Source organism: Vombatus ursinus, unplaced genomic scaffold (genome assembly GCF_900497805.2).
Source record: "Vombatus ursinus unplaced genomic scaffold, bare-nosed wombat genome assembly UNPS02014775.1, whole genome shotgun sequence".
In the NCBI taxonomy this organism is placed as follows: domain Eukaryota; kingdom Metazoa; phylum Chordata; class Mammalia; order Diprotodontia; family Vombatidae; genus Vombatus; species Vombatus ursinus.
In genome coordinates this window covers 3,320,654-3,345,415 of record NW_020954553.1, presented here as the reverse complement: position 1 = coordinate 3,345,415, position 24,762 = coordinate 3,320,654, and the positions used below count along the sequence as shown (strand labels likewise).

The 24,762-nt window shown below is 50.0% G+C and overlaps 1 protein-coding gene across 1 annotated transcript in view; it reads left to right on the top strand.

Moving 5' to 3' along the window:
• The window catches only part of SDC3 (syndecan 3), a 72,294-nt gene extending 47,807 nt beyond the window's left edge, over positions 1-24,487 (top strand). The window contains exons 2-5 of the mRNA XM_027864399.1: positions 15,434-15,551; positions 16,296-16,972; positions 18,020-18,299; positions 18,666-24,487. Coding sequence (XP_027720200.1) covers positions 15,434-15,551; positions 16,296-16,972; positions 18,020-18,299; positions 18,666-18,832 — 1,242 coding nt within the window. The 3' untranslated portion in view covers positions 18,833-24,487. The remainder of the gene's footprint in view (positions 1-15,433; positions 15,552-16,295; positions 16,973-18,019; positions 18,300-18,665) is intronic.
• The last annotated feature ends 275 nt before the right edge of the window (positions 24,488-24,762 follow it).

Below are 24,762 nucleotides of genomic sequence, written 5' to 3'. Positions count from 1 at the left end.
GTTGGTGGTGAACAGAACCACAGAATAACAGAAATGGGGATATGGGAAGGAAGGAGAAGCTTTTGGAGAGATGTGTGCACATATTTTGGCAGTGCAGAGTTCAGTTTGAGGCATGTTGTCTTTGGGAAGCCAGCACGATATCTCCATGGAGGCGCCCAGCAATTGCTTGGATGGGAAACTCCAGGGGAGAGATGGGGGCAGAACGTACAAATTAAAAAGTCATGTGCAGAAAGGTGATAATTGAAGCCATGAGAGAGATGAGATCATCATAGGAGAGTGTAAAGAGAGAAGGAAAGAGGGCCAAGGACAGAACATGAGGGGCCCCTGCATGTTGATGGATGAACCAATGAAGGAGCCTCAGAAGGAATGTTCAGATGGGAAAGAGGGGAACCAGAGGAGAGTAATCTCACAGAAGCTCAGGGAGGAAGGGGATAGTGTCCACACAAGGGGATTGGTCAACAGTGATGAATACTACAGAAAGGTCAAGGGGGATAAGGATTGAGAAAAGACCATTGGATCGAGTAATGAAGAGGTTCCATAGCAATTTCAGTAGGGTGGTGGGTTGGAAGCCACTTTGCAAGGTATTGGGGGAGTAAGGAGTAAGGAAGTGAGTAGAAGTTTTTGGTCGTCAAAGGTAGGAGAGACCTACTTGGATGATGGCTTGAGAGGATCACAGGGTCAAGAGAAGGTTTTGGTAAAGACTAGGCAAGACCTAAGCCTGTGTCATGGCACTGAAAATGAGCCAATGATGGTGATGAGTTTCAAAATGTAAGAAGGATGGATTCAAGGCAGCATACTGAGAGGTTAGCCTGGGCAGGAACAGGGGCCACCTTTTCCTTAGAAACTGGAGCGAAGGAGGAAAGAATGGAGGTGAAGGCAGGCATTTTGAGGCATGAAAACAAGGGCTGTCCCGCTGAGGGCCTCATTCTCAGTAAAATAGGTGGGGAGCTCCTCTGTAGAGAGGGGGGCCCAGGGATGGGATTTGGGCTTAAGAAGAGAGAACAGCTGTTCTCTGGGGAGTGTTAGAGTGAATTAATCAGAAATGAATAAAAGGATTATAGTTTAGCCTGGAGGGCCCACTTGAAGTTAGAGAACAGATCTGTAGTGGACCCCTCTCAACTGAGGTTAGGAACAGAGAAGGAAGATGGGGGGTGGGGGAAGAGTGAGACTCAGGGTTAAGATTTCCCTAGATATGAAGAAGGGCAAGGGGTCAAGGTGGAGGACAGGACCTTACTGAACTGGGAAACTATAGTCAGGTCTGTGGAGGGAAGAAAGTGAGCTCATATATGCCAATGTGTGTATACCTATATATGAGAGATATGTTGGGTATGCTGAGAAATCTGTGTGTGTGTTGAAGTCTTGAGTGGACTGGTATTCATGGGAGGTGGGGTGGGAAATGCTCTGGTTGTTGTCTGGGGAAGGAGCCTTATGTTAAGTTCTAAAGAGCAGAGAAGGGAGGAATCTATGGGAGAGGGGCAGGTACTCCTGGGGAATTTGGGGCTTTATCTGTTCAATCACAGGTGCAAATTAAGTGAAATTGTACTGTTTGGCATGGCATTTTTTGGAATCTGAGGTAGCTAGACCTTGACCTCTTAAGTTTCCAAAGTGGCTTCCTATCCATTCTGTCCCATCCATTATGATCTTTGCATTCTCCCATGAGGTGGAGAATATGATGATTTACAGGTGAGAAAACTGAGGTTCTGAGAGGATGAAGTAACTTGCCCAGGATTACATAGTGAGTCTCAGAGCCCAGGCTAGGACCCAGGCTGGTAGAGCATACATCTCACTCTCTAGTCCCACCCCAGCATCCCCTGGACTTCTGCCCACCTGTCTGACTGCAGCTGGAAGCCTGAGCCATGTCCTTTCTTAGTGGCCTCGTGTCGAGAGCCAGAGGGACGGACTAGATGACCTCTCAAGGACTTGGACCAACATTATCCTTTCAGCATGCTGTAGTGGAAAGGACACAGTAAACATCCTAGGGTCGAGACCCAGCACTAACATTGAGTATTATTATTTACAAGTGAAGGCTGGTTGGCCATTCGCTGGAGGTGCTGTCCTGGGGTTCAGGCTGAGTTAAATACCTTTTAGCTCTCCTCCAGCTCTGAGATCCTGTCGTAGGGGAAAGTCACGTAACCCCCCTGAACCTCAGTATCTTCATGGATGAAGAGGACAGTGAGGCCAGTCCTCAGGAGCGTGTTGGGAAGGCTGAACGAGAGAATGGATGGGAAGGGTTCTTGAGCGCAGCTGATGAGGAAATGGACTAGATGACTGAGGTTCTCTGCAGCTCCAGTGGGGGCAGGGACTGTCCTTCTTTTTGCTTGATTTGTACGCCCAGTGCTTAGCACAGTGCCTGACACACAGTTGGTGATTAATAAATACTTGTTGACTTGCTCTGGAAAATGTGAGCTGTTATTTTAAGTGACAGGTGAGCCTTTGTTGGGCCTGCTGTAGAAGGGGATTCTCATTAGGTTGTAGGACTTGGCCAGGATGGGCTCTGAGCTCCCTTCCAGCGTGGACATTCTGTCATTCTTTTCTTCCCCTCTTTCCTGGCCTTTAAAGAAACGTGGCTGCTTTTGGCGTACCCTAATGGTTATTGGTGCCTGTTCCCTGGCTTCCCACTCTCTCTGCTCTTTTCATCCCCCCCACCCTGCCCCCTTCCCAAGCCCTGGCTGTGCCTCTTCCTTTCATACTTAAGGAACAGCTTGTCTGGGGAGTAACGGGCCACTCGGATAGGGATTTGGAAAACCACTGGCGCTTCTCCTTGCCTTATTTTATCTTTGTTTGATGGGTGTGTGGAGCTAAATTAAGATGTGTGATTGTTCTATTTCACACATACACAGATGCATACATACACAATTCTCCCCCCACCCACCCCATCCCTCCCCTCCTTCTGTCCTTTACCCTTCCCTCTGTGACCTGTCCTCCTCTCCTGCCTTTGTTCTGTCTCTCTCTTCTCTTCTAGCCCCTCCTTCCCAGTTCTTCCTGACCCTCTCTCTCTTTCATTCTCCTCCATCTCTTTCCTGTTCTCCCCTCCCTCTAGTATCACAGGATTCTAGATCTGGAACTAGAAGGAACCTCAGAGGGCATTTAGTCCAGCCTCATTTTTCATGTGGGGAAACTGAGCCCAAAGAGATTGACTTGGCCAAGGTCACCCATGTGGTCCTTCACGTCCCTCATTGCCCGCCTTCGTCTGTTTGTCCCTCCTGTCTCCTTATCTCTCTCTGCTCTCTCTCTTATTCCATATTCTGTCCCTTACTCTCCCTCACCTCTCAATGCTCATTTCCCCTTCCCCTCTCTCTTCAGTCCCACCTCTGCCTTTTGTTGTCCTTTGAAACTCCCTGTTCCTCCCTCTTTCCGTCCCCCTGTCCTTCTTGTCCTTCTTTGCCTTTCTGGCCCTACCTTCTACTTCTCTAGGCCCCTTTTCTACCTTTTATCTTTCCCACTTTACTTCTGTCTCTGCCATTTTTTGTCTCTCACTCTTTCCCTCGATCTCTCTTGCCCTTTGCCTTTTTCTCCCTCTGTCTCCCTCCCTTCCTCCTCCCCCGTGTCTTTCCTCTTTGATGCCATTGTCCATTTCTCCTTCCCTGCCTCATCCTTCCCCCCCACCCCCACTCCGCCCCAGGTGGACGGGGAGGAGAGGAGAGAGATGTGTGTGGCTCTTTGTGGCTCTCTCTCTATTCCTCTGACCCACTTTTACTCTCATTCCCTCTTCTTTCCTGCTGCCCTTCCTTCCTGTTCCTCTGTCTCTCTCCTCTGTCCCTCATCCTCCCTTTCTGTCCCCTGGCTCTTGATCTCTCCCTTTTGCATAGTCTCCTTCTCAGCTCTGTGGGGAGTTTCAGCTCCTAGTCATTAGGATGGAGGAGATGGTCGTCATGGCAACTGTTGTCATGTCAGGGGCTACTGGGATGGGGATTAATAGTATCTAGGTGAGAGCTACCTGAGTGGAGACTGATTGATTCATAGGAGGCTTGATGTTTTTCTCTGCTACTCATGGCTGTTAAATACCTTCTCTCTTTACTGCCTCCCCCTCCCCCCTCTGTTTCTCTATCTTTCCCTCCTTTTCTCTCTTTCCCTCTCCCTCCCTCTCCTCCTTCCTTCCCTCCATCTTTCCTCTTCCCCCACTTTATCTTTCTCTGTCTCTCCCTCTCTCTCCCTCCCTCCCTCCCTCCATCCTTCCTCTTCCCCCACTTTATCTTTCTCTGTCTCTTCCTCTCTCTCCCTCCCTCCCTCCCTCCATCCCTCCATCCTTCCTCTTCCACCACTTTCTCTTTCTCTGTCTCTCCCTCCTCTTCTTTCTCTTTCTCTCCCTTTACCTGTTCCAGTTTACCTGTTCTGTTTACCTGTTTACAGGTTCACCTGTGTGTGGTATGCCCCTATGTGTGTGTCTTTGCAAGCCTTTGTTCAGCATTTGTGTATGTGTGTGAATGAGCCTTTATGAGTTTTTGTGTATCTTTGTGAGCAACATACGTAGCATGTTGTGTCTTTGTGTGAGTACGTCTTTGTAAGTCTGTGTAGGGTGTGTGTGTGACTATGTTGTGCATGTCATAGGGAATGTATCTCTTTGTCATATTGTGTGTGTGTGTGTGTGTGTGTGTGTGTGTGTGTGTGTGTGTGTAGTATGTCTTTGCGAGTCTCTCGGTGACTATGCGCTCTGAATGCAGAAATCCCCCCAAACGCTGATGAATCTGCCATCTTCCGGCTCTCGTTGCTAGCCTGTCCCTCCCTTCCTCCCTGGTCAAGGAGTGGTGAGGTAGTGTAAGACATTGAACTCTGACCCATTTAGCAGGAGAGCTGGGGCCTGCTGCTGCCACCGTGACATCATGGGTAGGTCAGTCCCTCTTTCCAGGGCTTTCTTTCCTCTTCTCTATTGGGGGGCTTGGATGAGATCATCTCTGAAGCCTCTTCCTGTTCCGACATTCCGTACTTTCTGACATGAGAGGGGTCAGAATTGGGGGCCCCAGGACTGCCCCTTCCTCTCTCTTCTTCCTCAGTCATAGGATCCCCCTCTGGACCTTGGGGCCAGGACCCCTAGTTGGCAAAGGTGTATATGGGGAGCCCTCCAAGCTTCCGAGATGACTCAAAAGTGGGAAGTCCCAGTAATCAAAGCAATTAGTCGTGGGAGCAATTATGCTAATTGTTCCACTCCATGAGTCACTTCCAGCAAGTAAATACTGATTAATTCATTACTGAGCCTGAGGGAAGGTTGCTGGACTCTTTCAGGGTTAATAACTTCCTGCCCTCTTGCCCCCAATGAGGACCGCTTTCCCCATCCCACACTTGGAGAGGGCTAGGCTTCATAGGGTCCTGCTGTGTCTTGCCTTGGGGTTCCCCAGCCCCTGGGCTTGGCTCAGAGAGCCTGGCTGGGGTGGAAACCTTTCCAAAGATCTAGTCTGGCTTTGTGAACCCCGGGTTCGGGAGACTGAACATTTAAGAGAGATGGGAGGGCTCTCCTTCAGGCACCTTCTGGGAGAAACACCTTTCAAGAACTGGGAAAACACAGCCACTGAGGAATCTGTAAGAATTTTCCAGTGGAAGGATCCTTCCTGATCGCTAAGTGGGAGAGGGAGTGAACAGTGGGAACAGAAGCAGAAATGAGAATGAGGGCTGGGGAGGTCAGCCTAGCCAAACTCAATGGGACCCCACTGGAGCATATTCTGCTTTCTCCTCAACCGTCTCGAAATCAAATGTCTCAGTGTCTGGTCCCGCTCTGAGCCCCGGGAGGCCCTTCCTGCTCTGTGGCCATGATCTCAGGCTCCTGAGGTGCCATCTTTTTTTTCCTCCCCAGCTCTCCTAGCCAGTCAATGACCTGACTCTCTTGATTCTCCCTCTGCCGGATCCCTGGAAGAGGTGGCGAAGTCTGGGGGCTGGTACGTGGAAAGAGAGTCTGGTGGTAGAGTCAGAAGACCTGGGTTCAGATCCCACCCCTGATGCTTACTTACTACGTTGGGCCAATGATATCACTTCTCTGGGTCACACTTTCCTCCTCTGTGAAGGGGGTTGGGCCAGCTGGCCTCTGAGATTCCTGCCAGTTCTAGAGCGATAATGAAATCATCATTTGTCCCCTTTCTCCTCCTGCATCCGCCACCACCCAACTACAGGTCCTCGTTGCTGAGATCTTAGAAGTCATGGAGTCTACCTTCCCCCCTCCTCAATTTTTCAGATGGGAAAACTGAGGCCCAGAATGACTTGCCTAAGGTCACAGGTACCTGAGACAGGATTTGAACTTGGGCCTTCCCATCTGACATGTTCTCCCCACATCTTGTCATCCCCAGTTCCTTCAGTCAATGATTATTCAGGCTGTTTCCTTCCCTTGACTACCAGCTCATCAATGTTCCTTTCAAAATGTGCCTCCCAGAACTCCCTGCCAGGGCTCCAGGTGTGAGGGAGCCAACCAGAGCTCTTGCAGTGGGACTGTCACTCACCGTATGTTTGTTCAGGAAGGCTCAGGTGGCATTGCCATTTGGATCTGCCGTGGAGTGGTCCATGAAAACTACCTGAGGCTTTTTCACAGGGGCTGTCCTCTGGCCATCCACTACTGCCGCAGGTGGTTTCTTCCAACCCAAGTGTAGGAGAATACAGTTTTTCTCTTTAAACAAATTTATTGGGATGTTTTGTTTTTATGGTGCCTTCATTTCCAAAAATATCCTCTTCCCACTTAGCTCAAAACAGAGAGAGAGAGAGACAGACACACAGACAGAGACAGAGACATAGAGGAGAAAGGGATAGAGAGAGAGAGAGACAGAGGAGGAAGAGAAAGGGAGACTGGCAGAGAGGAGACAGAGAGAGAGAGAAGAGAGAGACAGAGAGAGAAGAGAGAGAAGAGAGAGATAGAGAGAAAGGAGATAAAGAGAAGAGAGAGGAGACAGGAGGCAGGGATGGGCAGAGAAAGAGAGACAAAGGAGGAAGAGGGAGGGAGAGAGACAGACGAGATAGAGAAGAGACAGAGAAAGGAGACAGGGATAGACAGAGAAAGAGAAACAGAGGAGGAAGGGACAGAGGGAGGCGGAGGAAGAGATAGAGGGAGGAGAAGGAAGAGACAGAGGAGACAGAAGGAAGGGACAGACAGAGAAAGAGACAGAGGAGGAAGAGACAGAGGGAGGAGAAAGAAGAGACAGGAGACAGAAGGCAGGGATAGACAGAGGAGACAGGGAGAAACACAAAAGAAAGACAGAGGGAGATAGAGACAGAAAGGGGAGAGACAGAGAGAGGAGAAAGATGGGGGAGAGAGAGAGAGAGAGAGAGAGACAGAGACAGAGAGAGAGAGAGAGAGACAAAGAGAGAGAGAAAATTAAGCAATTTGATCCTCATTCACGCAGTGCGGTGGTGTATGCAGTGTTCCATGCCCATAATTGCCCCTTTCTGCAAAGGAGGGAGGGAGCTGCGCTTTTTCTTCTTTTCTTGGTGGCCCAGTTGGATGATCAGAATTACCCAGTGCTCAGTTTCAGTTTTCCATTCCTTTCATTTATGTGGATGGAGTCATTGTGTGTGTTGCTTCCCTGTTTCTGCTCTGTTCTGTAAATCAGTTCATTGGCCCAGGGAAGGTAAATGACCAACCCAAAGCAGGAAGCATCCCAAGCTGTATTTGAATCCAGGCTCTCTTTTGTTTACCAATATTTCGCTGGAAATGAGTTCAGAACCTAGCAGAAAGGCAGGGCATCAGCCCATCATTCTAACCTAGTGAGATATTTTGGGTCCTCATTCTGTCATCTCAGTGTGTCACCCTATTCTTCCAAACTTTCTGTCTTCTACAGTTTGATGAGCCATCTATACCTTCATCCGAATCACTGATGTAAGTGTTGAACAGAACACGAGAGTAGGTCCCTCCCTCCACTGGGATCTCTCCAGTTTGACATCTCTCCACCCATCACCACTCTTTGGTTCAGTTAAGTCAGGTGGTCTGCAAACATTTTAATAAATGTGCCTATTGTGTGTCAGGCCCTGAACCAAGTACACTTAAGCATACTGTTGTCTAGTGGACACCTCTCCAAACTGTCTTTAAAGTTTGATTAATTTTGTCTCATCTAGAATAGATGACTTGTCTAGAATAGGGTGATTCATCTTCATGAGTTCATATTTGGCCTCAGACACTTCCTAGTTGTGTGACCCTGGGCAAGTCTTCTCATCTGTAAAATGAACTGGAGAAGGAAGTAGCAAACCACTCCAGTATCTTTGCCGAGGGAACCCCAAATGGGGTCACGAAGAGTCAGATACAGCTGAAATGAATTAACAGTAACAACACTGGCAACAGCAACCAGAATAATATCATGGCACAGTCTTAGCATGCTGGAATCAGGAAGATCAGGATTCCAGTGTCACCTCTGGTGCACACTGACTGCATGACTTTGGCCAAGCCATTTTACCTGTTAATCCCCCTAGTAAACTCTCTAGGACTGCAGGGTGCCAAGCATGCGTGGATCAGGATTGGGAGAAGGGAGTTTTCACTGGGAATCCCCAAAGCTAGTGAAATCATAGATCTGATGGGTTCAAACTCTGCAGATAAATATAAATACATCCCAACAAAGTATACCAGGCTTCCCGCCCCCCCCCCCCCAAGCTCAGCAGAGTAACACAAAAAGCGGCACTTGTGTCTAATGGGACTTGCTGGCCTTCACTGTTAGAATTTACCATTCATTAAAAGCAGGAAGGCTGTGTGCTTTAACAAGGCAGTGTCCAAATTACACTTAACTTGAGCCTAATGCTATTTATTGTTCTCTTCATTTGTGTGGTTGTTGCCAGGGTGGCATATCTCTCTTTGTCTCTGTCTGTCTGTCTGTCTCTCTTTCCCTCTCTTCCTGTGTGTCTCTGTCTCTGTATCACTGTGTCTGCCTGTCCCTGTATCTCTCTCTCTCTTTCTGTGTCTCTGACTCTTATCTTTCCTCTCTGTCTCTTTCTCTCTCTGTGTCTTTCTTTCCCTCTTTCTCTCTGTCTCTCTATTTCTGTCTCTCTTTGCCTCTCTCTCTTTGTCTCTGTCTCTTCTGTCTCTCTCTCTCTCTCTGTCCTCTCTCACTGTTCCCTTCCTTGTCCCTCCTCCTTCTGTCCCCCTGTCTGTATCTGTCTCTCCTCTTTCCTGTCTCTCATTCACAAGGATGTGGGTCATGGACCGTCATATGCATTACTGACATCGAGGTATACTGCATCTGTGCCCTTTTCCTGCTCTCCCAGTCTAGTGACTGAGTCCAAAAGGAAAGGAAATGAGGTTAGTCAGGTACGTGATCCATTCTTCAGGAACCCATACTGGCTCTCAGTGCTTTCAAAAGTGTTCAGAGAGCACCCCTTTCATAACGGACTTGAGTGGGCTGCCAGGAATAGAAATCAGGCTATTAGCTCATCGTTTGAAGAACCCACCCTCTTCCTCTTCTTGAAAATCAGGCCTCCATTTGCCTTTTGCCAGACCCACAGGGCCTTGTCTGTTCTCTACAATTTTTCAATGATTGGCAATGGCTCAGTAACCACATCCCTTTCTTTCAGTGCCGGGGATTGTCACTGGTGTAGGTCTTGTGACATGAAACCTTTTAGGGCAGTGGGCTACTTCCCAACTCCTCACTCATCATGGAAAGGTCACTTTTCACTTAACCGTGCCGTGTTGTTTCATACTTTCCAGTCTGCAGAGAAAACAGGCAAAGTAAGAGATGAGCAGGGTTGGTTTGGTTTGGGGCTTTCACCATCTTCTGCTGTCTCGGGCTGTCCTGAGGCAGTGGCTTTGTCCCTGCTTTGATCTTCCTGCCTTAGTTCCCCAACCCCACCTTCTTTGCTGTCCATGTTATGTCCCACAGGCCTTTCCTCATTCTGATGCTGTGGCATTCCTGACACTGTTTTCACAGGTCTTGGAACATGCTTGTGTCATCACGCTCAGCTCCTTGCCCTCAGCCTCCATCTTTTGTATGTATGTCTAAGACCCGGAGGTGGGCTGTTGAGCGGTCTGTGTGACCGCATCAGACTTTCCCCATGCCTTCTGATCCTTTGGGCGATCTTCTTTCCCTGAATTCAGCCATCTCTTTCCCACTTCATGCATTTACTCTTGTATGACCTCTCACCACTCTCCACCTGTTGAAATTCTATCCATCCTTCAAGGCCTGGTTTAAATGGCAAGGCATCTTAAACCCAAACAGGGCTCATCATCTTTCCCCCTAAACCTCCCTCCCACCTGCAACCTCCTACCTTCCCTATTACTGTAGAGGGCAACACCATCCTCCCAGTCCCTCATGCTCACAAACTAGGGGTCATCCTGGACTCTTCATGCTCTCTCACCGACCTCCCCCCAATATCCAAGCCTTTATCAAGGTGTGTCTCTCCTCTCCTCTGATACTGCCACCTCCCTGGTGCAGGCCCTCATCCCCTCACACCTGGACTATTGCAATAACGTGCTGGTGGGTCTGCCTGCCTCAAGTCTGTCCCTACTCTAATCCGTCCTCCATTCGGCCACTAAAGTGATTGTCCTAAAGCTCAGGTCTGCCCGTGTCACTCCCCTACTCAATAAACTCCAGTGGCTCCCTATTGCCTCCAAGATCACATACAAAATGTTCTGTTTGGAGTTCAAAGCCCCTCATAACCTAGCCCCCTCCTACCTTTCTAGTCTTCTTATACCTTCCTCCCCAACATATATTCTTCAGGCCAGTGATGCTGGCCTTCTGGCTGTTCCATGAGCGAGACATTCCATCTCTTGGCTCTGGGCATTTTCTCTCCCTGTCCCCTGGGTCTGGAATGCCGTCCCTCCTCCACTCCAACTACTGACCTCCCTGGCTTCCTTGAAGTCCCAACTAAAATCCCTTCTACAGGAAGCCTTCCCCAACCCCTCTTATTTCCCTGCCTTCCCTCTATTAGTTATTTTCTATTTATCCTGCATCGGGGCAGCCACTAGATAGAGTGCCAGGCCTGGAATCAGGATGACCTGAGTTCAAATCTGGCTTCAGACACTTACTAGCTGTGTGACCCTGGGCAGCTCACTTAACCCTCTTTGCCTCAGTTTCCTCATCTGTAAAATGAGCTGGAGGAGGAAATGGCACACTGCTCCAGTATCTTTGCCAAGAAAACCCCAAATAGGGCCATGAAGAGTCAGACATGACTGAATAACAGCAACAAATGTATCCCATGTATAGTTTGCATTGTATGTATTTGTTTGCATGTTGTCATCCCCAGAGCTTAGGGTGGTGCCTAGCACACAGTAGGAGCTTAAGCTTAATAAGTGTTTATTGATTGATTATCATCACCATCACCAACAAGTGTTTACTTAGCTCTTACTCTGTGCCGAGCCCTAGGGATGCAAAGAAACTGGGTCCCTGCCCTCAAGGAGCTCCCTTTCTAATAGAGGAGTTAGTTCAGTCATGTCTGACTCTCCATGACCGCATTTGGGGTTTTCTTGGCAAAGATATTGGAGTGCTTTGCCGTTTCCTGCCCTGGCTTATTTTACAGATGAGGAAACTGAGGTAGACAGGGTTAAGTGACTTGCCCAAGGTCATACAATTAGTGTCTGAGGTTGGATTTGAACTCAAGATGAGTCTTCCTGAATTCCAGACTGGGCACTCTATCCACCACACCACCTAGCTGCCCCTAATGGAGGGGCAACATGTAAGCAACTAGGTCTTTGCAAAATACATACAGGATAATGAGAGATAATCCCAGAGGGAGGACACTAGTGGGGATGGGAGGGGGATGCAGAAAGTGGGATTTGAGCTGAGTCTTGAAAGAAACTGGGTAAACCTGGAGGGAGAGGTGAGGGGGCAAAGCACCCCAGGCATGGGGCATGGCCAGTGAAGACGTATATAGTTAGGAGATGGATACTGCTTTCATGAAACTTCCTGTGCTAACCCATCCAGAAAAGATCATTTCTTTGCACCTTCCCTATCCGTGAATTAACACGCTTTCTTTCATTCCTAGTAAGTGTCAAGTGTCTGAGTCCAGATTTGAACTCAGGTCCTCCTGACTGTAGGACTGGTGCTCTATCCTCTGCTCTACCTAGCTGCCCACTTAACAAGCTTTTAAGACCAATTATGTGCTAGGTGCTGTGCTAGGTGCTGTCCTAGGTACTAGGGCTGCAAATACAGTGAAACAGTTCCTACTTGCAAAGAGCTTACATTCTAACGGGGGAAGATGGGTGCATTGACAAAGAAGAATAAACACCGAGAATTATTGCTTAGTTAAATACAGGGTACTTTGGGAAGGAGGGCACGAGCAGCTGGAGGCACGTGGAGCAGCCAGCAATATATTTTCATTTTCTCCTCCAGACATCAAAACATTAAAGAGTTTTACAGCCTTAGCAAGCTGTCAGTAAATTACTGAATGAATGAATTCATGAAATAGTACTCTTTTCTTTAGTGGGGTGAGGAGGGATTATGACTTAGTTCTAGCTACTAATAATTAATGCCTCCTTTCACATATGGGGAGGATGCCCCACACCTCAGCAGGTTGGTTTGTTCTCTGAATTGTGTCCCTAGGAGGAGGGGAGGGGGAGTAAAGAACTGGGAGTCAGAAAGACCTGGGTTCAAATCAGGGCTCAGACACTTACTAGCTGGAGCAAGTCACTAAACCGCTGTCAGCCTCAGTTTTCCTGACTATAAAATGGGGATGATAGCACCTACCTCCCAGGGTAGGCTCAAATAAAAAGTGCTTAGCAAGGTTCCTGGCACATAGTAGGCTTTGGATAAATGCTTCTTCCTTTCCCTTCCCCTAGGCTGTTTCCACTCTTTCATGGGCCAAGCATCATGTTTATTAGATGAGTGATGGGACTTTGGTCCTGGACTCAGTCCATAGCTAGGATACTTGCTAAGTCTTTAGCCAGTCTTAGGACTTGTCTGCAGTGATTTGAGTGGTTGACTCAGCCCTGACTTAAGCATCAGCTTGTGGCTGGAGCGGGGGATGATTCTGTATCCAAACTTGGAGTGTGGTAGGGTATTGTTGTATGATCAGGGTTAAGGCTCAGTCTGAGTCGAGGGTTGGGGATTCAGTCTGTGGGTGAGATGATAGGATGCTAGATTCAGAAGTGACCTTTAGAGGTCATTAGGTCCAACCCCTCACTTTACAGATCAGGCAGGTGGCCTACTTGATAGAGCCTTGGACTTCGAGTTGGTAAGACCTTAGTTCAAATTCCCACCTCGGGCACACTTGCTAGCTTTGTGACTCTTAGCTTCTCTGTGCCTCAGTTTCCTTATCTAAAAATGGGTGTATTAATAGCATCTACCTGGAAAGGTTGTTGTGAGGCTCAAATGAGATACATAGAGTGCTTTGCAGGCTTTAAGGCTCTACCCCCATTTTATAGATGAGGAAACTGAGGCCATGAGAAGTAAATGACATGCCGAGGGTCACACAGCTAGTGAGAATAGGGCTTAATCTTGTGTCTGGTGTAGGGAATCATGGGATCATAGATTAGAAGTGGGAAAGGACCTTAGAGGCCATCTAGCCCAACCCCCTTATTTGGCAGATGAGAAGATTGAGGCCCAGAGAGACTAAATGATTTCAATAAGGTCGAATGCCAGGGTTGAGCCCAGGTCTGCCTGACTCCAGCTTCAGTGCCCAGGGCAGGGGATCAGTCTGTGTCTAGTGTTAGGGCTCGGTTAAGGGCTGATCTAGCGTTAGGCTCATTTTGTTTCTGGCATATGGGCTCTCTCCGTGACTGGGGTCAGACCTTAGTCTGTCATCTAGGTAGGTGGGATGTCAGTTGGCAGCCTAGATAGGCTGGGGGACAGTTGGAGTCCATGGTGAAGGTCTATCTCTAGCCTAGGGGGTGAATCTGGGTCTAGCATTAGGGCCTAACCTGCCCTCAGGGTAGGAGGATCTTTGCCCCAATGGTTGGGGCTCCTTCTGGGACCAGGGCCCTTCTAGGTATTGACTTGACTATGGGACTTGACTTTACCCAAGATTATGGCCCAGTCTTTGACTGAGATGTGGACACAGTCAGACCTGAGCAGAACAGATTTGTTTGTATCCATGGTTGAGCTTCAGTTTTGTGAGTTGGTGTAGGGCAGAAGGGACCATAGAAGGATCAGATCCTTGCCTTTGACTGTGGCAGCACCGTGCCCAGACCACAGCCTCAGATCTCTGATTCAGGCTGGACTGGGGGATGTAGTCAGTGGAAAGATGAGAGCAGGATGGAGGAGTCTTGACTCCCAAGTTTTCCTGAACGCCAGGCTCCAAGTTCTCCTTCTGGATTCCCTAGCTTTCCTCCCTGCCCTCCCCTACCCCCTTCACTTGTCTGAGATGGAGTCCATAAGCTGTGCCTTTCCTGAAAAATGAAGAGAGACCAGTCCAGATGTCATCATCTACTGACCGCCAATCCAGAAACTTCTTGTCTTCTTGGGCAGAGTGCCCAGGCTCTGCTCTGGCTTCATGTAGCCGCTCTCAGAGGGCGAGGGGGGTATGGGAAAGCAGCAGCTTCTCTGGAAAGTCCTGAGCTTTGGGTACAGCGAGATCCTTCTGGGAGAAGTGTGGTTTGTAGACAGAGATCTGGGCTGTCCATCGTGTCTCCTCGGGTTCCTCCTCCTTTGCTCCTTCTTCCCTCAAAACAAGAGCTTTTGGTGTCTCCTTTTTCTCCTTCACCCAGCAATCTCTTTCCTTTCAAGGTTCTGATCCCCACCCACCTTGTTCTTCCTTTACAGCTTCCCTCATCACCCCTTTGCTTCCCACCTCTCAGCTTGCCCCTCGTCCCCTTGATACAGAGCTGCCATGTTTTTCCTAATTGGTCTAACCGCTTTTCCTCACGCACAACACGTCATCTCCCATGTCCATGGCTTTGAATAGAATCTTCTTCAAGCCTGAGTCTCCCTCACCCTGCTTCTAGGAATCCTACCTTGCTTTCAAAGCTGAGCTCAAAGGCTTCCTCCTTTATGGGGCCTTTCCTGATCTCCCCCCAGGCCCCACCCCCCAGCCATCTCCAGTTGCTACTGCCTCCTAAAATTACATTTTTTATAGATTGCATTTTATGGATGAAGAACGTTTATATTTATTTATTTTTCCACATGCTGTTTGCCACATTCTAGAGTATATGCTCTTTGAGGGAAGGGACAGTTTCTATTTTTTGGTTTGTAGCTCCAGTGCTTAGCACAGGGATGTGGTATGTGTAGTAGGGGCTTAGTAAATCCTTTGAGCTAGTGACTTGCTTTTAGGGAATTGGTCATGGAAGACATGAAGGCCTGTGCTTCTGTATAATTGGGTGAGAAGGGAATTTGACCCAATCAGGGATGCTGAGCCATGCCTGTGAAGGCCGGGGCTCAGCAGCATTCCCAGTATCTTCACCCTAAATGTGTGTGTGTGTGTGTGGGGTGTTGGACAATGGCCCACAGTTGTGGGCACCCTGAGATTTTCAGTGGTGCCGTGGAAGTGGCTCCAGGCTCTGGTTCTTTGCCATGGGTATGTGACTGTGGGGCCTCTAGCCCTCCTGGGTGTCCACTGACTGCCTGGTTCATTCCTTGGTGCTGAACTCTGTCCCTCTGCTCCTCCCTAGGCTCAGCGATGGCGCAGTGAGAACTTTGAGAGGCCGGTGGACCTGGAGGGATCCGGGGACGATGACTCCTTCCCAGATGATGAGCTAGATGACCACTATTCTGGCTCAGGCTCTGGCTGTAAGTTCAGTCTTTCTCTCCTCTTTCTGCCTCGGCCACCTCTGGGCTGCTGCACCCTTGGACTGGCCTGCCTAGGAAGCTGCTGGCTCCTGGCCCTATCCCTACAACCAGTTGGCATGTGTGTACTGTGTGTCCTCCTGTGTGCCTAGCATTGTGCTGGGTGCTGTGAGGGATACAGAGAACACTAACCCTGTGAACTCAGGTCTTCCTGACCCCCAGGCCTAGCACCACCTAGCTGCCTACACTTAGAGTGTTGGTGGTTTAGCTGGAACTGGAGTCTGGGTCTCCAAGTATAGATTTGTCTCCCTCTCCAAGAGCTTAGGTTTTAGGTGAAGAAATAAACTGCCAATGAAAGGTTAACATACCAGGCAGTAGGTGCCTGGTGCCCACTGAGTGAGTGGGGCACACAGGAAAGTATGAAAAGGGCTCATTAGGAGTGTGACCTTGCTGGGGTAGTCACGGAAGGCCTTCTGGAAGAGGTAGGGGTCTGGCTTTGGATAGATGGGTTGAATTTTGATAGGCAGAGAGAATGGAGTAAGTCCTTCCCAGGAATGCTTTATCAGCTCCTAGGTCTGGTAGGGACCCTTGGGAAAAGGCCATATTCCCTTCTCTGCCATATTATCAAAAGAGAGACTAAACTGAAAGGTGGGTGAGAAAATACCAGTCCTCTCTGCAGCCCCCTGCTCCAACAAAACCACGGTTCACAGTAACACCACAATCCCCCCTCTTTTTCCTTCCTTTTAGACTTTGAGCAAGAGTCTGGGATTGAGAAGGCTGTGAGGATAAGTACCAATGTAGCTGTTGCCCTGTCCACCACACCAGCTGTGCTGCCCACCAGTGCCATCCAGCCCATGGGCACTCCTTTTGAGATGCAGCCTTCAGAGAGCCCCACCCCCAAGCCTGCCACCACTGTTTTGGCAGTGACCAAGGTGTCAGTGGTCCCCACTGCTGCTGCCACCGCCGCCACCATGGCCACAGAGGCCGTGACCACTGCAGCCCCAGCTGTGGCCACTGAGGCCCCAGCCGTGGCCACTGTGGCCCCAGCCACGGCCACCGCTGCCGCTGCTACCACCAACATCATCCCGACTACCGCTAGCATCCCTACATACCCCCCGTCCACAATCAGTGTGCCGGTTTCTCAGACAACAACCCTCCCAAAGCTCCCGCCTCCTCCTCCAGCTACAGTGGCAGCCACAGTCCAGGCTACAGTTCAGGCCACAGCCCAGGCCACAGCCCCTGCCACACTCACCCTCTCTGCAGTGGCTTCTGGCCTGGACACAGAGGCATCCACCCCAAAGCTGGTGGTCACTGCCACGCCAAGCACCGTGCCGAAGCCAGAAACCTCTCAGCCTCCAGGTGTCTTCGAGAAGAGCACTGTAGCTCTGGGATCTGATGCCCTGGTGCCCACTGAGGTGCCACAGGTGGGAGAATAGGCTTGGGGATTAGAGATCAGTGAAGAAATAGAGATTTAGAAAAAGCCAAATGGAGTGAGATTTGGAATGAAGATAAAAAAATGAGGGATGGGGGTTGGGATGGGATTAAGGATGGTGAACATGGAGGGGGTGAGCAAGCAGATTGAGGTGAGGATGCTGATATTTCCACAGCCTCTTCTGCGGGAGAAGGCTCCTGCCAGTCACTGTAACGGGGCACTAACAAATGTCTGCTGTTGTCTGCGTGGCATTCGCTGCCGGGCCATGTGCGCTGTCCCCATTTCCCAGATGGGCCTCCCTGATTCTTCCTTGATCCATTCCCTCTACTACTCTCTCTCCTTCTCCTCCATCCCTCCTCCTCCTCCTATTCTTTTCTTCTTTCCACTGGATTTGTATCCAAAAGACCTGGGTTCAAATCCCAGCTTTGTAAGTTACTGCTTATGTGACTTTAGGCAAGTTACTTGGCTTCTCCAGCTTGCAAGTCCCCCACTGGTGAACTGGGTGGCCCCTAAGGGCCTTCCTGACTTCCAGTCTGTGATCCTGCATTGCTTTCTCATCTCTTGTCCCTCTTATCCCTTCCTCTTTCCTCCCTTTTCTCTCTACCCCTTTCTTGACTTCCTTTTTTTTTTTCTTCCAAAATGGTTTATTGTTTACATTTTTACATCAATATCACTTTTTGGTGATCCTCCTCAAATAGAGCCTTTTCTTACAACAAATAATTAGAGTCCATCAAAACCTTACCCCATCATGTATCCACTTTCTTTTCTTCTTTTTGTTCCTTCTTCTCTCTCTCTGGCTGTTTTCTCTCTTTTTCTCCTCCTGTCTCTCCTCCTTCCTTTCTCTTTGCTCTCTGTTCTTTCTGCTTGGCATGGAGTATCTGTGGGGTTGGGAGGGGAGGGAGAACTTGTCTTTCCTGGTTGGGGGTGGGGGAGTGATGGCCCAGTGGGGGATTTCCAGGCTGAGGGAAGGATGAAGCCTCTAGCCAACCCTGTGAGGCCCCTGCCCACTCTCCTCTCTTTCTGTTCTCCGTCCCTGCAGACCCCTACCCCAGAGGCCCCACTGGCTACAAACCGGGAAGTTGAGGCAGAGGTACCATTCCCCAGTGGGGACGCGGAGCCCCCAGAGGAGGGGATCACCCAGCCAGAGCTGGACAATGAAGTGGTGGCAGTGGGTGAAAAGACCACTACCGCCTCAGCAGGAGTGAAGCCCAAGGATGAACAGCCTGGGCCAGGCCTGTTTGATAACACCATCGACTTGGGCAACTCAGCAGCCCAGCTGCCTCAGAAGAATATCCTGGAGAGGAAGGAAGTGTTAGTAGGTAAGAGCCGGCCAGGGTTGGGGGAGGGGAAAAGGGGGGATAGGAGATAGGAAGGAGGAGAAAGGAAGGATGGAAGGATGGAGTCTCCAGAACTTAAAATGCTCACTGAGTGTTTGAGTCATTCGTCCGTCATTCACACACTCATAGTTTCCTTTTCTCCCAGGGGATCCTCACTAGCTCAGGCTTCAGGGTCCCTCTTTAAACCAAGGGGTCCCTATTCCACTTTGGGGGATGTGGCAGCAAGAACCAGAGCCTGGAGTTGGCCCCACGCCACTTCCCAGTCCCTGAGCCCTGACCCTCTGCCCTCCTTCAGGCCATCCTCCATGGCCCCAGGCCTAAGCTCTGCTCCTTCATTCTTCCCTGCAGCGGTGATTGTGGGTGGGGTAGTCGGAGCCCTCTTTGCTGCCTTTCTGGTTACCCTCCTCATCTACCGCATGAAGAAAAAGGATGAAGGAAGCTACACCTTGGAGGAGCCAAAGCAGGCCAGCGTCACGTACCAGAAGCCGGACAAACAGGAGGAATTCTATGCCTAGAGGGACCTCGGTGCCTCCTCTTCCCTTCCCTCCCCCTGGCCTTCCTCTCCTCTCCTTCCCCCTTTTTGCTAACCCCTTGGACAGAACTGTGAGTCTTCTGAATCCCTCTGCTGCACTGGACCCAAGTTACTGCTGGTGCAGGGGGACATTGTCCACAAACCTTTGTGCCCTCCCTCTGGCACGTGGGGCAGGACCTTGGAAAGGGGGCAGCCAGCCTCCCCTCTCCCATCTACAGAACTTGGATTCCCTCTCCCCAGATCCCACTTATTCCCAGAGGAGCTCTGATCAGCATCCCTTCCAACTTTTCAGGCCAGAGCTGAGCTCCAGAGGAGCCAGTGGCCAGTCAGGCCAGGGCTCCAGGGACTTTGGGCCAGATTCCTATCTGTGGGAGAAGTTAAGAGTCAGACAAAACTTTCTTTGGTTGACAAATGAGGGGGTGAGATTGGGAATCCCTTTCTCCTTTCCCTTGGGCTCTAAATGGCCTTCTCTTCGGGACTGGGAGTTTTCTCCTGGACTGGCAGCGGGGCACCTTTTGTCATGGGGCCATGAACCCTTAGCTTAGTGGTTTTAGGGGCCCATGACAGCCAATGCCATCTCTTAGGCGGACATCATTTGGCCATGGCAAGTGAGCCCTGTGGACAGTGCTGGATTGAAGGTAGGGGGAGGATAGAGAGGAAGAGGCAGAGACAGTCTGAGTGGAAGAGGGGTGATAGTGGGAGAGGGGAGTGAGTGGGGAGCCTGGAGGCTCTCCACCCTCCTTTGCCCCTTCCCCCTGCTCCTGGGGCTCTCTCAGACCAAACCTTGAGTTACCTCTCAGTGCCAACCAGCGTCAGGGTTAACAAGCATGTGGCTTTGCCAAGAGTGCCTGAGAGTGGCTGGCTCAAGCCTTCTCCAGAGGAGGGGGGACATTCCTTCTCTCCTTCCCCCATCCCCCTTGCTGGACTGGGCACAGACTCTCTCTGTGGGTCGAGCTGGCGAGGGTGGGGGGAGTGTCTGGGCAGAGATATTCTGCTCGAGGCACGGCAGCCACCCAAGGAGGAGCCTTTGCCAGACACGACTTCGTCACAACCAGCCACGTGTATCACTCACATGACCCAGCATGCAGACAGTCACAAAAAAGTCACATACACCAGGCCCACCAGCCATACTATCATGCGTCCCAGCAGAATTCTCCCACACACCAGTCATTGACATACCCTGAGTCAGTATCACCAGCCTCACGTTCTCACATGCTGGAGCCGGGCAGCTAAGGAATCTCTTTAAAAGAAAAGATGAGAAGGAGGGAGTGGGGAAGTCACTATTCTCTGAAGGTTCTGGTGTCTGTCTTCCACCTCTCCCTGTGCTAACAGGTTATTCGCTCCTTTCCTGGATTCCTGGAGCTAGTGGGATGAGCCAGGGTGGGTGGTGGGATGGAAGAATAGTCTGATAGGTTCAGCTTTAAGAATGATCCTGTGAATTTTGAAAGGAAGGGGACACTCCTGGTGGACCCAGGAACCAGGGCCTGACTTCTGTGGTGGAGTTGTAAGGGTGCTTCCAGTCTGCCAGTTCCAGACTCCCTCCCTTGTGGACTGGGGCATGGTCCCAGGAAGGGTATGGAGATGGGGAAGGAAGGACTTTCACTGAAACCGACTGACTTCCTAGAAATGGCCTCAGGCCCTTGACTTCCTACGTGAAGCCGGCTCCCACCAGTTCATGGGCCTATGGGTCTGCTGACTCTTGGAAGCCACTTAGTGCCTGCCTGGATAGAGTCATGAGCAGCCCCTAGCCCTCTGCCCAGCCCAGCTGCCTGTTGACTAGTATATGGACACTGGCCCTCCCCGTTGGGGAACCGCTGTGGGGGGACTGTTGATCGTCCCAAGGCCCTTTGGTACCTTCTCCCCAGAGGGCTCCCAGGAGCCCATTGGGAGGTCCCTGGCCCAGAGCTTGTGGTTGGTGAAGATTGTGCTGGCAGTGGGCTCCCTGTCTTATGGACTCCACTCTTTCCTGTCCCCGTCCCAGGCATCTCCATACTATTAGACCTTGTCTGGGAGTGGTGCCGTATTCATAGACAAAGCCTGGCCCATACAGTTTGTTTCTTCTGCCTCCTTGAGAGACCTGAGGAACCTACCATCTCTTGGGAGCACCTACTGTTGGAGGCCTCCGCACCTGGACCCTGGGCCCCCAGGGGAGCCGCCCAATGCTGATTGTCGAGAAACTGGAATAGCATCGTCACCTGTGGGCCTCACGCTGGGGCCAGTCTGTTCTAGATGGATGCACTCTCCTTCAGAGGCCCAGAGCCTGTTGCAGGCTGTCTCAAACTTGGGGGAGGTGGTTTTGCACCAGGGGAGGAGAGGCCGAAAGGAGTTCCAGGGATACAGTCCTGGTTTTTGGACTGTTTGCCTCCCATCCCCACCCTTAATGTCCCATTGATCTCATTCCTCTTGCTTTATCAGCTCCTCCAGCCCAAAGTCAGAAAGTCAGGCCATCCCCTTGGGGAATTTTGAAGTCTGCAGATGGGGAATGGGGAGAGGCTTGTAGCTTCTGGGGGAATGCGAAAGCAGGGAGAAAAGTCTGGTCTGAGGCCCGGATGGAAGCTTGAGTTGATGGACTAGATCCCAGGAAGGAGGTGTGGAAGGGTCTCCAGATGTCGGTCCCTGCTGCCCCATTTCCTCCGTGGACTCCTGTCCATAACCTCTTTTCAGTTAGATCCAGGGCCTTCTGCCCACTTGTAGCACTGGTACTCACCTTATTCCATCAGTCTTGTTTCCCCACCACCCACTTGTAGGGCCACAGTGATTGGCAGGCCTTGAGGAAGAGTCTAGTGTCATCTCCAAGATGCCTGAATGGGGCCAGTCTTCCTCAGGCTAGGAACTCACTGGAGTGCCAGAGCACAGCTGGGGAAAAGTTGGTCCCCAAATGTTTGAGTGAGGAGGGACAGGGAATAGGGTTGCCTGAATGCCAACTGTCCCTTCTGGGTCCCTATAGTAGTGACCTTTTCCTAGGCTTCATCTTTGTCACATCACCATGGGTTCCCAAGTCTGAATTGACATATAGCCTTGTGGATAGAAATGGGAAAGGACTCTGAGAAGTAAAGATGAGGTAATATCTCTCCCAGAAAACTGGTGGGGAGAGTGTGGAGAGGGGTGAAGCTACCATCAGTGTTCCTTTCATGGGACCTCCCCTTCCTTTATCTGACCATGAGTATGATATGAATGTCACAGTGTCCGTCCTGTTCGAATGAATCACCCTATACCTTGACCCCATTTCTAGGCAGGCGCTTGGCTTGGGGAGGATCTCTTGTAGGTGGGGAAGGGGGTGAGAAGTTATAGGCAGTAGGTTGCCAGAAGTGAGTTTTGTCAGTAATGAGGGCATTCTAGCCAGAGGGGAGTTCATATAGCCCAAGAGCTTCCTCTAGATAAGGAGAGTTGGAGGGTTAGGGGCTGGAGGAAGCCCTCGAGGAGTTGGGTCATTGTGTCTACAGCCTTGGTCCCCTCAACCCCAGGAATAACACTCTCTGAGGAGGCCATCTTTGGTGACTCATTTCTCCCATTTCTGGGGGTCCTTGGAAACTGATGGGAATGGCCCCTAGTGGAGTGCCCAGTGGAAAAGGGAAGGTAGAGGAGAAAGCCAACTGGACTGGGGAGCCTTGTGGTTAGGGGATCCCTTGTGGGTCAGCTGGCGTTGAATCCAGGGCCTGAGAGATGCTGAGAGCTTGGGTGGGGAGGGCTGCCAGGAAGCAGACATTCCCATTCCTCCTAGACTCAACTATTAGCAAGGCAGCTTCTTTGTAAAAAGCTACCTTTTGGGGTGTCCCTCTGCATTTTCTAGGGGGCACCCCTTTCTGTTTCAGGGCATCTCATCCACAATTTCAGGACAAATATTCCTCCACTTTCTATAGCCACCCCTTCCTCTTCTCCCCATTCATGGGGCAGTGACCCCAGGCTGCTCTCCTTGTAAATAGGAATTGAAGAAGCCTGTATAGATTTACAAATAGCAAGATCTCCAAAAGAACTGGGGCTTGAGGATCACAGGGTACATGGTCCAGTCTAGAGAGCTTCTGAAAGTCCCAGGCTCTGGCGCTTACCCTGAAGAAGCCTCCTGGGCTGCAGCTGGCACCATGGCCCTCTCCCCCAAATAGTGAATGCATGTAAATATTTTTAACAGGAACTGTCTCATGCAGCAGGCCCCTCTTTGGGGGCTCTCCCTCTACAGAACCACCCCTGGGCCTGGGACTTGGAGGGGCAATTGTCTGTGCATCCAGGCGGAAGAAAGGGGAGAGCAGAAACCCCCTACCCCACCCTATCTATATCCTTCCCACTCAACCTGTTGAACTGTTTTTTGTCCTGAGTTTATGGCCAAAACTTTTGAATAACAAGGGAGAAAGAGACCAACTGAACCCTTCCCCATCATGTTGGGGGTGGGGGAGGAGCTAGTCCAAGCCCTGGGCTCATGGCCCAGTCTTGTAATGGTACCATTATTATTATTTTTTAATTCTTTCTGTGTTGTGCCCATTTATAAGAGGAAATAAAATAAGTCATTGAAAGGATGCTCCCTGGCTGGGAGTGGGGTGAGCATCAGAATCATTTCTCTAGGCCTTGACCTCACATCTCCCTGCCAGCCTAACCGGAAGCCACCTCCATGTGCCTCAACTCCTTCCTCTAAGGCAACACCCTGGGACCACCAGTGCCACCTTTGCTTTTAGAAGAGCCTAAGGGAAAAAAAGGGAACTTAATTATCTCCTGAGAACCATTAGTGTTCCACAACCATTTATTAAGCACCAGTTTATTACAGAGAGCTCTAAATGCTGGGGAAGAGAAAAGATTAGAACACTCCTTTCCATGAAGTTTAAGAGTCTTAAAGGGGGGCTTTGACACCAATGAGAAGGTAAAACTTGAAAGGTGCGACAAAGGGAAGTGAGGGAAAGCTTGTGTTCAACTGGTGAGATCAAGGAAGGCTTTATTAAGTGGCATTAGAACTGAGGTTTGAAGGATGGGTAGAAGAATAAGGAAGCTGAGGCCCAGAGAGGTGATGAAGGGACTTGCCTGAGGTCAGAGTGGGAGAGCCGAGATTTTAAGTCTGGTTCTTTCCACTATGTAACATTGCTTCTACTATGAAAGGCGCATTACTAGAAGACTGGCCACTAGACGATATTTTTGGCCATGGTGATGCTCGAAGCAAAAATCAGAAAGGTGCTGTGTGGCCTCCATCTCCCTCAGTGATGGTGGTGGAGAAGGAGGGCAGGAGATGCTAAGTATCACCCAGTTTTCAAACTTTTCTATAAACTAATGCTTACATGTGACTTCTGTTTAATGACCCAAAACTTGATATTTTATTAGAGTAATCTGTTCATTGAGATCGAGAAGCAGTGTGCTGTAAGGGAAAGGATGCTAATTTTAGACACAGGCCAGACTTGGATTCAGATCCTGGTTCTGATACTTAGCTATGTACCCTGGGCAAGTCACTTAAACTCACTGAGCCTCATTCTATAAAGTGGGGATAATCGTATGTACTGAACAATGCTTTGTAAACCTAAAAGAGCTATATAAATGCAGGTTATTAAGCATACCCATATTAATCTTGCTATAAATAAAATAGAAGATATAAGATAGTTGCAGTAACTAGTAGAATGACTTGTAGGTTCTTGGAGAGCTAAATAAAGGAGTTGATTTCACAGAATACTTGGTCATCTCACTTTGCAATGCTTGTGATTCGAATTGGCAAACCAACAGCCAGGAAGAGAAGCGCTGCTTACAGACCACCATCTGTTTCAGGGGATGAAGAAGGTCCTATGAAGAAGCTATGGAGGTCCTTCCAACAGTTAACCAATACCTTACTACTCAGTGACTTCAGTACAAAGATGGGCACGGGGAGAACGATAGAAACAATGTCAAAAATGTTGGTTTGAGTTCAAAGAATGAAGGAAGGGAAAACATTGTAGATTACCCAGAAGC